General features: G+C 34.5%; 2 protein-coding genes and 1 pseudogene across 2 annotated transcripts in view; 2 read left to right on the top strand and 1 right to left on the bottom strand.

Annotated features, from left to right (window-relative positions):
- The window catches only part of DCP2 (decapping protein 2), a 208,154-nt gene that overhangs the window by 89,768 nt on the left and 101,829 nt on the right, over positions 1-16,557 (top strand). The window lies entirely within an intron of this gene.
- LOC136987389 (casein kinase I pseudogene) lies at positions 6,145-7,226 on the bottom strand (annotated as a pseudogene).
- On the top strand, positions 15,148-15,825 carry LOC136987388 (very long chain fatty acid elongase 6-like). Its single transcript, XM_067285127.1, has one exon. It carries the CDS (start codon positions 15,148-15,150, stop codon positions 15,823-15,825), a length of 678 nt encoding a protein of 225 aa, XP_067141228.1.

Raw genomic sequence — 16,557 nt, 5'->3', positions numbered from 1 at the left:
TTAAGCAATTTAATATCAAATTAATATATAAAATATTGCTTCATGTTATTATAAATGTCGGGTATTAATTTCTTTGAGATTAATTTTTTAGATTTATGCATTGTAGACAATACAATTTTCAAAATTCTAATGATGTATAGTGTATAAATATCCGCTTTTTTATAATTTCGTATTATATTAATGATATATGGAAAGGTATTTTTAGAAATATGTGAAGTGTAAGGCAGGGATAAGCACCATTTTTATCCTTTATCCCATGTTATAAGGCGAAGAAATGAGGTTTAAACTTTGAATTATGTCTGAAAGTTTGATATTGATTCGTATTTTATGTCATATTTTATGCAAATTATATGATAATAAATGTAAAATTAGCATAAATTTATGTTATAAAAAGCAGAAATCGAAAGTAAACAGGTGTCTGGTAGTGGCATACAAATTAGTATAAGTACTGTATAGTACATAGGTATGAAGGTTAATAATAATTAACGTCTTGTTTACGTTAATTCGATTTTTGTTAAAGGTGTTGACTTAAAATGTCCTTTATAATTAAATATAATGTAAAAACCTCGCAATAAAATTAATATTTGTCTCGCTTACGAGGTCTACAACGTCATTTCTGTATACCCCTTTATTACATAAACTTGTCTACAACGTCTCGCCTTCATACCTCTTTCGCAGTGGCACGTCATGGGCACGCGGGTGAATTTGAATTAAGGGGTCTCGTGTCTTCAGACATTTTTCTTCGGGGGACATTTTTGGGGAAATATTCTTTTAATAAAAGATTGGTTTGGAGCCCCTGTTGGTGGGGGCTACCAACCACCATAGGATAACACGCCACTGCTTTTTCTTTACATAAACTTGTCTATAACATCTAGTGTATGACGTCTTGCTTGCAAAAGTCTTGTCTATGACGTCTTGTCTGTATAGATCTTCCATTATGTTACATAAACTTGCTTACGTCTTGTCTATGTACCCATTTATTACATAAAATTACCTATAGAGTATTTCCTACGATAGCTTTCATTAACCCATTCTTAGAAGGGGTTATAAAAACATAGACAAAGGTTCATAAAACCGAGGGAGAAAAAGGCGGGAAGAGGGACAGGGAAAGTAATTTAGAACATGGTAGAGAGAAGAAAAGTGAAGTGGAGGCCCCAAGAGTAGAATAAAAGTTTAGAGTTTATTGTGTAGAAATATTCGACATTTTCTACATTCTAAAATTCATATCAATACTTTGTAATGCTTTTATATGCATATATATATATTACACTTCTTAGGTTTTGCATTAGTAGAATATCTGCTTTTGTGCGTCGTGAAAAGTGTTTTCTTCATGCCCATGCTTCAGACTACGGTCTCCGTCCATCAATGTTACCATAGTATATTTTAGTTAAAATTCGTATTTAAAGTTAGTATTAAATTTTTAATTGAATTTCTATACATAATCCTTATTCTTTGACCGTGTTTATAAAATGTAAATCGATTAAACATTATCGAAATTAATTAATTACGAAAATAAACCAACGAACAAATACTTTATTTATCCTTTGCTCTCGTCGTTTTCGGCACTTCGGTCGCTTTCCAATGTGGCGGCTCGTTTAAAAGTCGAAAGAGATGGTAATTGAAACGAAAAACACAAGCGACGGCAGATTTAAACGCAAATATGCAAAGTCCGAGCCGGCCGATGTCGTCTCCGAAAGTTGGACTAAACGAAACGAAAATAAAATCTTACAGCTAGCTAAATTCTAATTAAAATCTTACTTGGTGTAATGTCGGCGTCCAAAAGTCTTCTTAAAACCACTTCGGGTAGCAAAAAACACACCGAAAACAGGAGCAAAGAGCGCACGCGTCCGTCCGGCAAGCGAAAAACGTGCAAAGTGACGCAAAATCGTGTTGCAACAATAGAAACGGCAATTGTTACCGTTTCTACGGAGATTAGAAAGCGCCTAACGAATTCGAACGCGATTGACGTAATGGATTCTTTTTGAATTTTAAGGCTAAATATCTGCCTTTTTTACGTTTCTATCCCCGAATGACGACGGATCGGGATCGAGAGACTCCCTACCACCCTCCGCCTTCCGTTTCCATTCCCCACAAGGGTTTAGAAGCAAGATTTTCTATAATCGAACGTCGCCACCCCGAAAACCAGAACAGATCATTTTTCTCGTTCGTCCAGTATTCTCCGATTGACCGACAGCGCAATTTTTACTAAATTTCCTAATATTTCGACGCCATTTTAAAAGCGGTTACCTGACGTCATCGGACGTCGGTTATATGAAATATGCGCGTTATAGTTTAGTTACGTAAACGTTAATTAAAGTGACTTATATATTAATAAGACTTATTTCCAAGAATTAATAATTTATTTATTTAAAGTAATAAATTTTAAGTGAAAATAAACTAATTTTTTAAAATAAAATTTTAACGAATTTCGGAAGAAGCATATTTTTGACCAGATATTTAGTTAATGTTTAATAAACTCGTACTTCGTTGAAGTCTTGTCACATCTTTAATTAGCCATATTATAGCCCGATATTTAGGCGATCGTTTGGTGATTTATCACATCTTAAAAGAAAATCATTTTTAGAAATTCACTATTTTCAAGTTAATTTATTTTTATTCTTATTAAATGATATAAATTTTATATACTTTAATACTTCAGAAATAATTTTAAAATTTGCCTTTATGCCCAATTGTATCATAATCAAACTTTGTAGAAGATAATTTTTCTAAATACATTTTTAAGAGAATTTTATAAAATTTGAAAACGGCTTTATCGAATTTTAAATAATAATTCATGAGTATGATCAATTATTAAAAAAAGTCTATACTTTATCGGAAAATGCCGAAATATAAACTCGACTCCTCTTACTTCATTCGATATAGTCGGTTAGTAATGATGCGAAACAATGAATTAAAGGGCTTTTTTTTAAAACTCTTTCCGCCCTGTGGGCACCAAGAGGGCCTCTTTTAGTAGGCTTATTATGGGTTCGGCCAGGCCCACAATGGGGCGACCGGGAGGTGAGGGACGGGGCCCGACATATCCGAACGGACCACCCCCCGAAAAACTCCTGGGGATTATTCGACTCGTTCGGATTCGATCCCGGGTCCCCCAGAGCGGTAGGCTGCCACCTTGACCGCTCGGCCATCCGGCCATCTTTATTGTACTAATACAGTATAGTGGTAGAAAGGGGAAGAAGAGTAAGGTTATTAGCGAGGTTCAGGGCGAAGTTTTCAACGCGAAACGTGCATGTCGGACGTTCGGCTCCGCTTTCCCGTAAGCCTAGTAGTTTGACAATAGAGTTTGGAAAGTCAGTGGAATCATGTTCGACATTCCAAACGCCATTGTCAAACTTCTAGGCTTACGGGAAAGCGGCGCCGAACGTCCGACGTACACATTTTCGCGTTGAAAACTTCGGCCTCAACCTCGCTAGTATTGTTCAGAAGACATAACATGAATTAAAACATTAGGTACTTCCAATTATGATCTCGGCATATTAAATTGTTTGGCTAAGTTGAAAACACTAGAGATTGATCTCTAAAACGTGAACGTCGAACGTTGAGCACCGCCATATTGTAAGCCTAGAAGTTTGACAGTGGCGTTTGGAACGTCAAGATCAAAACTTCAGCCGCAACCTCTCTACATTCTCCATTTTCAGACTTAGCAATATATATATATATACTAGCTGACCCGGCCACGCGTTGCTGTGGCTCGAAATGTATCTATTAAAAATGTATAACACTTCCCCTTAGTGTACATTCTCTTGACGTACCCTATTAAAACGCAATCAAAAACGCATCTAAAATAGTATAATAAAAGCCGAGTTCTTCACAGTAAGCCTTAATCCCGTCACTTTTCCCGCTGGGGAATATCGAAAAATCCCTTTTTAGTGTATATTCTGTTGACGTAACGTATTAAAACGCAAAAAACCGCATGTAAAATAGTATAATAGAAGCCGAGTTCTTCACGGTAAGCCTTAATCCCGTCCATCTGCCCCACTGGGGGGAATTTCGACATGTATATTATATAAAAACACGTGCGTATTCGAATGCAACGTTGTGTCAAAATTCAAAAGGAATCGGTAGGAATAAACAAACGTTATATTTTATTTATATAGATAGATAGAAAGTGATCTGCTTCAGTCCATTCTCACAGAAAAGCAAACTTAGGTCGTCGGAAGTTAGCGCCATCTGTTGGACATAAAAGCCTTAATCCATATATAAATATATTTTTGAAAGGGGGAAATGGTGTAGGGGTATGAAAAATAGATAGTAGCCGATTCTCAGACCTACTGAATATGCATATAAAATTTGGTAGAAATCGGTAAAGCCGTTTCGGAGGAGTAAGGTAACTAACATTGTGACACGAGAATTTTATATATAAGATATTTTAATCTCTATTGTTGTTCTAACAGCTTTCCTTTTTTTCAGTGCACTTTGTTGGAGCCATTAGAACTAGATTTTGAAAATAATCAACGCGAGAAACGAAGAACGCACACGATGACTCCACAAAGCAGACTGATTAACTATAGCTAGCTGACCTACTGATGCCAACTCAAAATTCAAATTTATAGCTAGACATTTTAATAAAAATATTCGAATCATTTTGTTTCCATTAAAATTGTTTGATTTTTTATAGCTAGACTATTATAAATTAAAATTTAAGTAATTTGCATAGCTAGATTGTTCATAAATCCACTAAATCTAACAAAAAAAAAAAAATATATATATATATATATATTTTTTATTTTTTTTTATTTTTATATATATATATATATATAGCTAAATTGGCAACATTAAGCTAGGTCAGAGCCGTAACTAACCATTCCTGTGCCCTGTGCAAGAATTTGAATTTAGGCCCCTTAATTTATTTGGTTTGGGAAAATAATAATATTTATTTTAATTGAACTTTTCTGGCTTTCATTTCAGCAAATTTATTAATTATATCAATTTAGCAATTAAAAAAATTCCCGGGCAGATTTATTTTTGTTACAAAATGTTACCTTTACAGATTTCTAGCTCTGCACACTAGAAAAATCTAAAAATACCGTTTTGTATATAGTAATAATATTAGTCGTTGCCAGAGAGCGCTATAGAGAAAAATTTGTAACTTTGAAAACTAAACATAAATTTAAATTTCTCAAAAAATAAATAAAAAAGATTTCAAAAGTCGCTACTTTTGGCTGATTTGTCTGCGATTGCCGCAACGTCACTACGTCCCTCTAAAAGTCGCCACGGTTGGGAACACTGGTGAGCAGACATTTAGGGTCTAAGTAAGGCAAAATGTAATCGCCAAACCGCGCTGTAGAAAGGCGGAAAAATTTAAAATTTAAAAATATAATTGTGAACAGCAGTTTGGGCCCCCTTTCTAAGTGGGCCCTGTGCGGGTGCACCTGTTGCACCTGCCTAGTTACGGCTCTGAGCTAGGTGATCGGCGCGGCGAGCGATTGTAGCGTTACTGCCCGGTATTGGGTATGACAACGAATATAGAAAATACTGACGAATATGGGGGAGGAAAAGGTCATCAAAATGTGACGAATATCGAATATTACGAATATAGAGTTTCCACTGTATATGCATTTTTTTTTTTTACTAATGACCAGATTTTTTCTTTTGGATCTCTGCAAAGATTACACTAGACCTTTTAAAAACTTTGTTTTTTCTTTTTACATGAGATTGTAGCAATGACTGAGAAAATTCTATAAAATATGTCGGCTACTTTCAATAATAAACATTAACAAAAAAAAAAAAATTGGTAATTATGCAGTTTAAGGGAATAAGAGTTTTTTAATTATTATTTTATAAAAAAAGGTATATTTAATAGCCATTCAAAAAACGCGTAACATTTTTCCGCATAACAGCTACCATATTGGATATTTGCAATTCTTAAACAGTTTACAAAAGTTAAAATTTATTAGATGTAGGACGTTTAATATGAACATTTACAGTTTGAAAGGTATATATAAACTATTAACACATTACACGTTAGAAATAAGATATAGAACTAATATTGCATCTACTGTAAGAACATTAAAGAAATAAAAAGAAAAAAAATTGAAAATGCTTTGAGATGTAATGACATTAAGAAATTCTCCATTGACAAAACTGTTTTTACATAAAAATAAAACGGAACCCACTCAGTACGAGTCACAGAATAAACGCCAACTTTCCTCTTGCGAGGAAACGCCATTTTTCCACTTCCGAAAAAACGCAAACTTTCTCCTTTCCTTCTTCCCGAGAAACACTAACTTTCTTTTTTCTTTCTTCCGACTCGTCGGCCTTCTGTTTTAGTATCACCCAGTCGAATGCGTAGTCGTATTGATGATTAAGTGCGCGAAATAAATTTCTAAATAATTGCCTGAGGTACGTATAATCTGGTGCTTCTTCAAAGCCGAGACCTCGACAGTAATTCAAGTAAGTTGCAAATTCGTCCGGAAATCCCTCACAAAGAACTTCTACTGGTGTCGACATTTTTTTTTCACATTCTTTTTCATATTTCTGTATTTTGGTTGATGCTTCCAAATGTTGCCACGGTAGACTTCCGCGATTAAAATACATTAACACATATCCTAACGACTCCATATCGTCCCTACGACTTTGTTCAATACCCGAATTGGCGTTAATGCTAACATAACTGATAGAACCAGTCACCTTTTTCTCCTCACAATAAGGTATATGTTGTCCTTTGCGAATATATCGTTTTGCTAAGCCAAAGTCTATGAGAAAAAGCGTATTGAAATGTCTTCCCATTCCCATAATAAAATTTTCTGGTTTAATGTCTCGATGAATGAAATTCTTACTGTGAACATATTCAATTCGTTCAATCATCTGATCAGCTAGCATTAAAACAGTTTTCATAGTAAAACGGCGTGAACAGAATTTGAATAAATCTTCTAAATTTGGTCCATGAATATCCATTACTAAAACATTATAAGAAAGTTCTTGTCCATGCCATCGTATACGAGGTATACCGACACCATTTCGTAAATACAAATATACTTTAGTTTCGTAGAGTAGTTGTTGATGCCTTGCTTTTGTTGACTCCAATTTTACAGCAACCTCTTCTCCATTTGTGACGTTGATGCCTAAATAAATGTCTGCGAACGAACCGCTTCCTAACAAACGTACCAATTTATACTTTCCATCGGCGATAAATTCCTTTCTGGATGAACCACTGGCACTAGCCATTTCCATATAACGTGTATCTAGCGTTCTACTGACTTTTTATCACCTTACGACCTGCGCCACCTTAGAACAACCACGTGCATTTCAGGGGTACGGCTGTTTGAAAGATTTTCTTCCATAAAATTAATCGATTCTAAATTAATGTGACTCGAACTTTTTCAAAACACTTATAATTTTTTAAAAATAATCCATATAAAATATGCTATAAACAAAAAATTGTAGGAATACTTACCGAGTGCGCACCGTTCGGAGATCCCTTGCTTAAGCTTGTTTTCGTCGCGGAGCGGCACATCGGACGGCGGACGCGTACGAAACGTATCGCGTGATATTTGTCGGAGCTTTCGGTCACGTGACTACTCATCTCTGACGTGTTTTCGATAACTTATTCTTTTTGCGAAGAATTCGCTGAACTTTGGAGGCATCACTGATAGAAATATTAAAACATCATTTCCTTTCAAATATGGATTAAAAATCAACATATAATAACGTACGATAATGCGGTAAATAACTATTAATTCTGTTCTGCTTTTAAATGGCCTAATCTCTTTCGTGTCATAAACGAAATTGTATAATATTTATTTACATCAAGACATTAGACATCTTATATTGCATCTGATTAATACTTATCATCATAATATATATCATGGTAAAATTATTGTCGTTAGCCAGCGGTTTTACCTTTGTTGTTTCATATAGTTAATAATAATAATAATAATAGGAAGAAGTCGTCTCTAATTACTATAAAAATACTATAGTATATTATGATCTATCACGTGATGTCTCCAAAGTTCAGCCAATTCTTCGCAAAAAGAATAAGTTATCGAGAAACGTCAGAGATGAGTAATCACGTGACCGAATAGCGCCGACAAATATCACGCGATACGTTTCGTACGCGTCCGCCGTCCGATGTGCCGCTCCGCGACGAAAACAAGCTTAAGCAAGGGATCTCCGAACGGTGCGCACTCGGTAAGTATTCCTACAATTTTTTGTTTATAGCATATTTTATATGGATTATTTTTAAAAAATTATAAGTGTTTTGAAAAAGTTCGAGTCACATTAATTTAGAATCGATTAATTTTATGGAAGAAAACCTTCCAAACAGCCGTACCCCCTAAATTGCATAAGTGCCGGCCATCCTGCCGCCTCTTAGGGCACACTGGGTGGAACGAATTTAAAAATATAAGAATTTTTTAAATTACAGATTATCGCTATATTAATTATAATAATAAACTCATTTATTTTTTGTAAATAAATAAAATGTTTTAATGAAGACTTTTTGCACTTTTACAAAAATTATTATTCTGTTTTTTTCAGTAAAAACAAGTTCTGATTTGTAAGATGAAGACAACCGATTTTAGCGCTTCTAGCGCTTCTATAATTAAACCGTTGGTCCTTAAGCGGTATCGAGTACACCGGTTAGTTCATTTGGTTTAGATAGGAACCTACTGTTGATTTATAGATGCAACCCGGCGGTTTACCGTCTGTTAAGGAACGATAAAAGGAAAGAGAAACCAAATGAACTAACAGGGGTGTACTCGATACCGCTTAAGGACCAACGGTTTAATTACGACCTAGTGTACATTGGAGCCATCTTACGTAGCTTAAAACAGAGAATTTATGAGCATAAACAATCAGTTAATAGATCAGTTGACAGCACAGTCCTAGCAGCGTATGCTAGACAGCAAGGGATCACAGTACACTGGGATAGTGCTGCCATCATAAAAGCCACTAGATCCAAACAGGCTATTAGACACGTGGAGAAATTAGATATATATAGAGCACAATTAACATCTCAATGCATTAACCACAGAGACGCGGATGGGCTGTCATCTGCCTGGAAATTGTTTATTGAACAACGTAAGAAATTGGGTACTTAGTCAAGAACCTACTTTTTATTACTGTTTTATCGATACATCGTTAGTAAATGATCTGCGCACCCGCAAAAAAATCTTTTCGTTCTCTTGCTTTTGTAAATTCGAATTATTAGTTCTTAATTTTTAATTTTGTTCGATTAACCGAAGAAGGCTGATCAAATCAGTTGAAAACGTTTTTATAAGATTAAATTTGTTGCTGGAAATTTGTGAAAGGTGTTGATATATTAATAAATGTATATTTTGAAAGTTAGTTTTAATATAAAAATTATAATGACTAGTTTCCAGGACGTTCCGGTGCCAAAACGAGATATTTTGGGTCAACTGGTCAAGTCATCAAGTTTCAGCCCGAAATATTTCGGGAATACCAGGGAACACATTAATGTTGTTTAGAAGATTGTCGTTACTCTTGAATCTCTGTCCTCCTAGCCGTGTTTTCAGTTCAGGAAAGAGGTGGAAGTCTTCACACATTAAAAGTGTGAAGACTTCCACCCAGCTTGAAGCTTTTTAAACAATTGGTGTATAGCCTCAAGCAATTTCCGCCTCTTTGCTGAAGTGAAAACGTGGCTAGGAGGGCAGAGGTTCCAGACTAATGACGATCTTCAAAACAACATTAAGGCCCATCTCAAGTCGTTGGCGACAACATTTTATGAAGAGGGGGTTGCAATGCTTGTTCACAGTTATGACAAATGCCTCAATCTTCACTGTGATTATGTTGAAAAGTAACTATGTTTGTACTTAACTTTCTGTAATAAATTAATTTTGTTCTTTACACTTGTCTTTGTTTTATGGACCATTGGAGATTGAAAAAAAACAGCCTATATAATTCTTTTCTTTCATATAACAGTAACTGTTGGAAGATCGTCAATATTGTAAAATGAAGGCTAGTGAAACATCAACGTATTGAGAGGGAATGAAGCACCTGAATCTTCATTATGTTTTAATTAATCTCTATTAATGAGAAATCATAAAGTTTAAGTGTGTCTTATCTTTTGGATGAAAGTTTTATGGAATGTGCATCAATTTTATAGCTAAATAATTTACATATAAATATTAAGTGATGTAAGATTGAATCACAAATGCCTGAAAAAACTTTTCAACTTTTGATATAATAATCTAAAATATAACAATAAATTATCCTTTAAATTAACTTTTTACATAATAATTTATATTTTAATTTATAGTAAATATTTCTTTGAATCAATCTTCTTTACACACCGGGATTCATACAAGAACACACTTACGTAAGAACCAGATAACCGGAGTGGTTGATATTAGGGTCGCAAACGTTTTCGTAGCCCCGTCTGGGCTCTTCTTCGGGCTTTGTAGTAATAAATATAAGCCGAACGTTGAATTTCGAATATATTTCCCTTCTGGAAAGAACCGTGTTTTGAATTCTGCCACGTGTAAACGTTCCAACATATTTTTAAACGAAACGATCGCCGGTCGTATTTCCGTTAAAAATTTCAATGGCGCCAGTCGTATTTCCGTTAAAAATTTCTGCCATAAATACGCGACAACGAAAGAACACAATACATGAAATACACAGTAATTACGACAAAATTCGTGTCCACGATATCTATTTTAAGTGCGATTTAAAAGAAACGAAGAAAAAATACTTTTAAGAAGTAATTAATATAAACACAAGTAGTGTGATTGAGATTACGGGATGATCTCAATTTATTCTACAACCACTTACTATTAAGATTTTATGGATAATCATTGTTTTAGAACTGTCTTTTAGAATTATCCATAAGTTCTCAAAAGTAAGTGGTTGTAGAATAAATTGAGATTGATTATCCCGTAATCTCAGCCACGCTATTTGTGTTTACATTAATTAACAGAAAAGTCACCCATCTTTGTTTCGCAATAATAATTGTTATTGGTAACTATCACTTACTTTTGTGAGGCCCGGAAATAGCCCCTCCCCCCAAAAAAAGGGGGATATGTACAAATTTGTTGAGTTAAATCCCAAGATTATAACTTTTATAAGTGTTGCTTGTCTTTTCTGCCTCCTCAAAACCGCCACCCACATACGTAGAGTCCTTAGCCATCCCGACGGTTGGGAATAAAACTCCCCCCCCCATTTCGGCCAGCTTACACTTTTGAAAAGTTTTTGGTTTAATTAAAAATGATCGAATTGTGAATGTACAGTGTAGACTTCGTACATTTTTCTTTTTATTTTCTTATAGAAGATTGGTTGGGGCCTCGCTGGTGGGGCCCCAGGCAATTGTTTTTTTCCCATAGGATAATGAGCCCAGTGATCGGCTCGCTCGATCGGGTTGTTAAAATTCTTGATGAATGGTTAGATGCTGAAGGATGTTTTACATATTAAAAGCCATGAATTCTATTTGCGTGTTTAAAATACTATAATATTTATGTTTTCGAAAAGATACAAATATGATCTGTGTTTTCTGAATTAGAACTTTACGATTTAACCTGACATTTAGTATTTTTATATCTCCATAAAAAAAATAAATTTATGAAAATTTTTCTTAGTCTTTTCCTCTTGAGTGAAGAAAACATATTTCAAATAAATTCCAGTGTAAGTTTACTGACTATTGATTGGTTGAATTACTCGATTTGGTTAATGTTACCTGTGGTTTCAAAATAGCGGCTCGTCTCTGATTCCAGCAAACAGAAGGAAACAATGGGGAAGCACGTTCTAACCTAACCTAACCTATTCTATTACATTACCGTAATTATTACCAACAAAATTATTAGAATAGGTTAGGTTAGAACGTGCGTCCCCACTGTTTCCTTTCTTCTGTTTGCTGGAATCAGAGACGGCCGCCATTTTGGAACCATAGGTAACATTAACCTTCGATTTATAAGACCTATGAAGAATTAACTTTACGTAGATGGAAGGTTAAAGAAACTTTAATAGTTTTAATCTTCCTCTCACTCTCTTCTTCGCCTCTGTTAAAAATTTACCAACACACCACTAGTCGAGCCCAGTATTTACGGGCATTACGGCTAATTTAGGTCGTCTCTACTTACGTTTTATACAACAAATAATTAGTTAAATTAGTTAAAATTTAGTGTATTTTGCAATACACTTAACACACATTCGCATAATAAATTTTTTTAAAAATTAATGTTAACTTATAGAATAAATTTTAAAGTGTCATTACCTTATTTATATACTTAGAAAATAAAGTTAATTTTTTAACAATGTTTCTATACTTTCCTTAACCCCAAAACTTTGATTGAAACTCCTTTCATTGTCAGTTAACCAGGTACCTGTACTACAAGTTGAAAAGTATGTCATCGAACTGTATCAATGTCTATCATCCAACCTCAACGGACAGTTCGAGTACAGCGAAATAAAAATAAATTATAAAAATTTAAATATTACATTGTTTATTGTGTAATTTAATAAGAAAAAAACAAATTCTAATTTTGTTTATCCAATGATAATTCGAAAGAAATTGTATTCAGTCTTCCATATTTAATAAATGTGACATTTTCTCTAACACCCTTACCAGAAGAAAACTTGGCGTTATAAATATAGGTAAAGCGTGATTTAAAATATTATACTGTAATATATTTATTATTACCGTATGTTAATATAGGCTAATTCTTTATAAAATATTAGTGTGTTAATCCTTTATGTACTCGTAGAACATGGATTATCATTTATGGTAACGTATGTATTAGTGGTTTATAACGTAGTGTAGGTAGAATTTTATGTTTAAAGACTCGCATACAAACACTCGCACACGTATCTATATACACCTAAACACGCGGGCGTTCACAGAATACAATGTGGCGTAGCGGGTCCGGGGCATAATTGGCGCCCCTCTCCCCCTCCAGAAACACATATACTTTGTCTTGGAGATCATTTGGGCGCCCCTCTGCGAGTGGCGCCCAGTGCATGATACACCCCCTTTCACCCCCCTCGCTACGCCATCCAGAAGAGGGCCAATAGACTCCGGCAGGGGGAAAAAACACTAGAAAATTCCCAAAAATCTTTAAATCCTTATAAACAACGACTTATTTTTGGAATTATATTTTTATTCTTATCGTGTTTTAAATTAAGATGGATGAAAAATTTCGATGGTTACCCTCGAAAAGTTTCATTGAATAGACTTTCTATCATTAAATCTGAGTTTAGATAGTGAAAATTCTTCATTGGTTATACCATTTTAAAGACACTTTTATGCCTTTTAAAGACGTCGATGGATTAAATTTTTATTTATTGTTGATCTAAAAATAAAATAAAACACTCGATCTAACTTTTAAATAATTTTAAATATCTTATCGACTAAACTTGTCTCCCTTTACATAGAACTAAATCTTATCTTCTTAACCTATATACTTTTATTCGAAGGCACAGAGCGAGAAACGATACGTTAGGCCTTATTAAAAAATATAATGGCTTTAAATTTAACATCGGAATGGTAATTAACACACATTTACAGAGTTTCCTTATAGGTCGTCGTAGGTAGTGAATCGATAGAGCGTTTCTTCCTTGTTTTGTCCGTAGAGATAATATAATAAATAAGATTTGCATCTACAGTAATAAAAAATGACAGATTTCTCTTAGAATATTTCTTCTTCTCCTCTCGTTAAATATTATTTGGGTTAATGTTACCTTAGGTAGCCAAGATGGCGGCTCGTCTCTGATTCCAGCAAGGAAACAGTGGAGACGCACGTTCTAACCTAACCTAACCTACGGCCGGATGGCCGAGCGGTAAAGGTGGCAGCCATAATTATTAGGAACCAAATTATTAGAATAGGTTAGGTTAGAACGTGCGTCCCACCGTTTCCTTGCTGGAATTAGAGACCAGCCGCCATCTTGGCTACCTAAGGTAACATTAACCATTAATTGTTTTCACCTGTTCCGATCAAGGATTTATTTTCGTTTCGAATTTCTTAAAATCTGTGCCCTCTCATAAGTGGTCCAACAGGGCCTCACATTTGTAGGAGTCTCAAAAATATTTCTTACAAATTATTCATTCTGTTATCTTTCTTAATACACGAGAAAGACGTATTCAAATAGCAACGATGAGATCTTCTCACGTGTCTTCGAGGAAATTAAACTAGCAGGAGAACATTTCTATAGATTTAGCATATATTACTGTAAGGAAAATGCTGAGTTCACACCAATTCATGTTTTCAAAGAACTCCTGCTGACCATACGAAAAGATTTAATGGTTTAAAAACCTGATTCGAGTCAACATTGCCCTTTTAGATCTAGTGTTCTTCCGGACGAGGCGTGGTTCTGTTTTACTGGATATGTGACCTAAACATTCGGAACTACTGGACATCCCGAAAGCTCTCATAGCTTTCGGGATGTCCAGTAGTTCCGAATGTTTAGTAGTTCAGATGTCCTTTTATTGAATCTCCTCTATACCCACAAAAATACGTTGTTTTCAGCCGACAAAGAAGCGGCCACTACTGTGTTTTGAAGCCTATCGACAAATTACTCAGCAGTTTATTGCTTTTCTACAAGACGATGAGCCTGATTGCTAGTTTCAGTAAGAATCGGGCTTGTCATATTGTTGACTCTACCGTAGAGATGCTGCAGGAATAATTTGATGAAAGACTCATTTCTGTCACTAAAATAGACCAGGGAATTCTATGCAAAGTTGCTGAGGAACACGGTAAAACGTGTTGACAAGTTCAATAGATGGACATCATTTCCAACACCGTCTGTACATACTCATACGGGCTGTATCTTTGTATTAATACTTAAAGTATTCAAAGTACAGAAGGGTCCACTTTTAAGGTGAGACAAAAGTCCCTTGCATTTCCTTTCATTCCAAACGTACTGAAATGTATTAACTTTGTTAATGTAGCTACATAGGGAAGTCATGCATGGAGCCTTTTTGTTGATCTTGAAAATGAATTTCAAGGTGATCAAATGGTATACACGGGACTTTTGATTCTCTCTGTATATAAAAATCATAATAAGTAACTTACATTTCTTTCTTTTCAGATAAATATGAAGAATTCCACAGATTTCAATTATAATCCTGGATATTCACCATATTTTAATTTCGAATACAATATGAACATAGAAAGGTGTAAAGAATATTTTAAACTAAAATGGCATCACAGTTTCTATTTCATAATCATTTACTTAATGATGATTTACGGAGGACAAAAGTACATGAAAAGCCGCAAACCGTACGACTTGAGGATTATACTGTTCGTATGGAACTTTCTATTGTTTTCGTTCAGTATTATAGGAACCATCAGATCGAGTCCAGAATTAATTTACGTCATACGAGAATTCGGTTTCGTACATTCCATCTGTACCAACAGTTATAAAAATTTCCAAGTGTCGGTATGCTGGAATTGTCTTTTTCTATGGTCAAAGGTAATAGAGTTATTTGATACGGTGTTTATTGTTCTTCGTAAGAAGAATTTAATCTTTCAGCATTGGTTTCATCATGCCCTAACTCTGTTCTTTTCGTGGTATCTCGCTTCTGAACTGTCGTCGATTAGTAGATGGTACGTAGCCATGAACTTCTTTGTACATTCTCTAATGTACGCTTATTTTGCTGTAAAATGCGCAAGTATTTGGGTACCTAAATTAATATCTATGTTTATTACAACCGTTCAGATCATACAAATGATTATAGGGACATTTTGTACGTTTATTAGTTTATTTATATTATACAAGTTTAACGATTGTGATATAAGTGAAAGTGGAATATTAGTTGCCATGTTTACTTATGTCGTAAATTTGTTGCTGTTTATTCGATTTTTCTATCGTTCTTATTTAATTAAATCTACTGTAAATAAAGAAAAGGCAAAATAAAATAGATTTTTCAAGGTGTATTAAAAAGTAGTATGCTGTTTTTTTGTATGTTATGTGTCACACTTACGCTTTTCTTATGATAAACTTGTTTACTACAACTGTACTCCTATTGCGAATAGACCATACTGAAATTTTAGACATTATTTAGTCCCCAAATCTACTCGAAAACTACAGCATTCGTCCTATTGAATACAGTACAAATGCTTTTGTGTTTTTACCAGAAATGGAAGCGTAGTAGAGTTGATAAAAACCACTAAACACCGGTAGTTGGTCGTGGGTTCGTGAGTCGTCAATGGGATAGCCGCGTGGAGTTCTCCGGGTCTCGTCCCGTTTTTAACACCTAAAAAGGGGACAGTTTCCTATGAAAGTTCTCCCGGGAGGCACTACTCCTAAATAAAACAAATAATAACAAAATTGTTGATGACGTAGCCATGTTGTATATTAAATTTTGCATTGCTCCGCCATGTTTGTATCGAAAAGTCAGGGTGCTACATCTCTCCTCTCTGTTTACGAGAGATGACGCTAATTTCGTGCGTATTTTGATACGAGGAACCTCATAAACAGATCTAATTCGACTTGTAGAGGATATAACACATTAATATTAAATTAGGTTAGGTTAGCGTAGAAAAGTTTATCATTTACTACATTACTTATATAAATATTGAATAAGAATAAAAATGTATCTATTTTCTGCTGACTTGTTGTCTCTTTTCGGTGCAGTATCTACAACAC

The sequence above is a fragment of the Centruroides vittatus genome, unplaced genomic scaffold, assembly GCF_030686945.1.
Source record: "Centruroides vittatus isolate TY-2023 unplaced genomic scaffold, ASM3068694v2 scaffold_1519, whole genome shotgun sequence".
NCBI classification, from domain to species: Eukaryota; Metazoa; Arthropoda; class Arachnida; order Scorpiones; family Buthidae; genus Centruroides; species Centruroides vittatus.
This window is presented reverse-complemented; position numbering and strand designations above follow the sequence as displayed.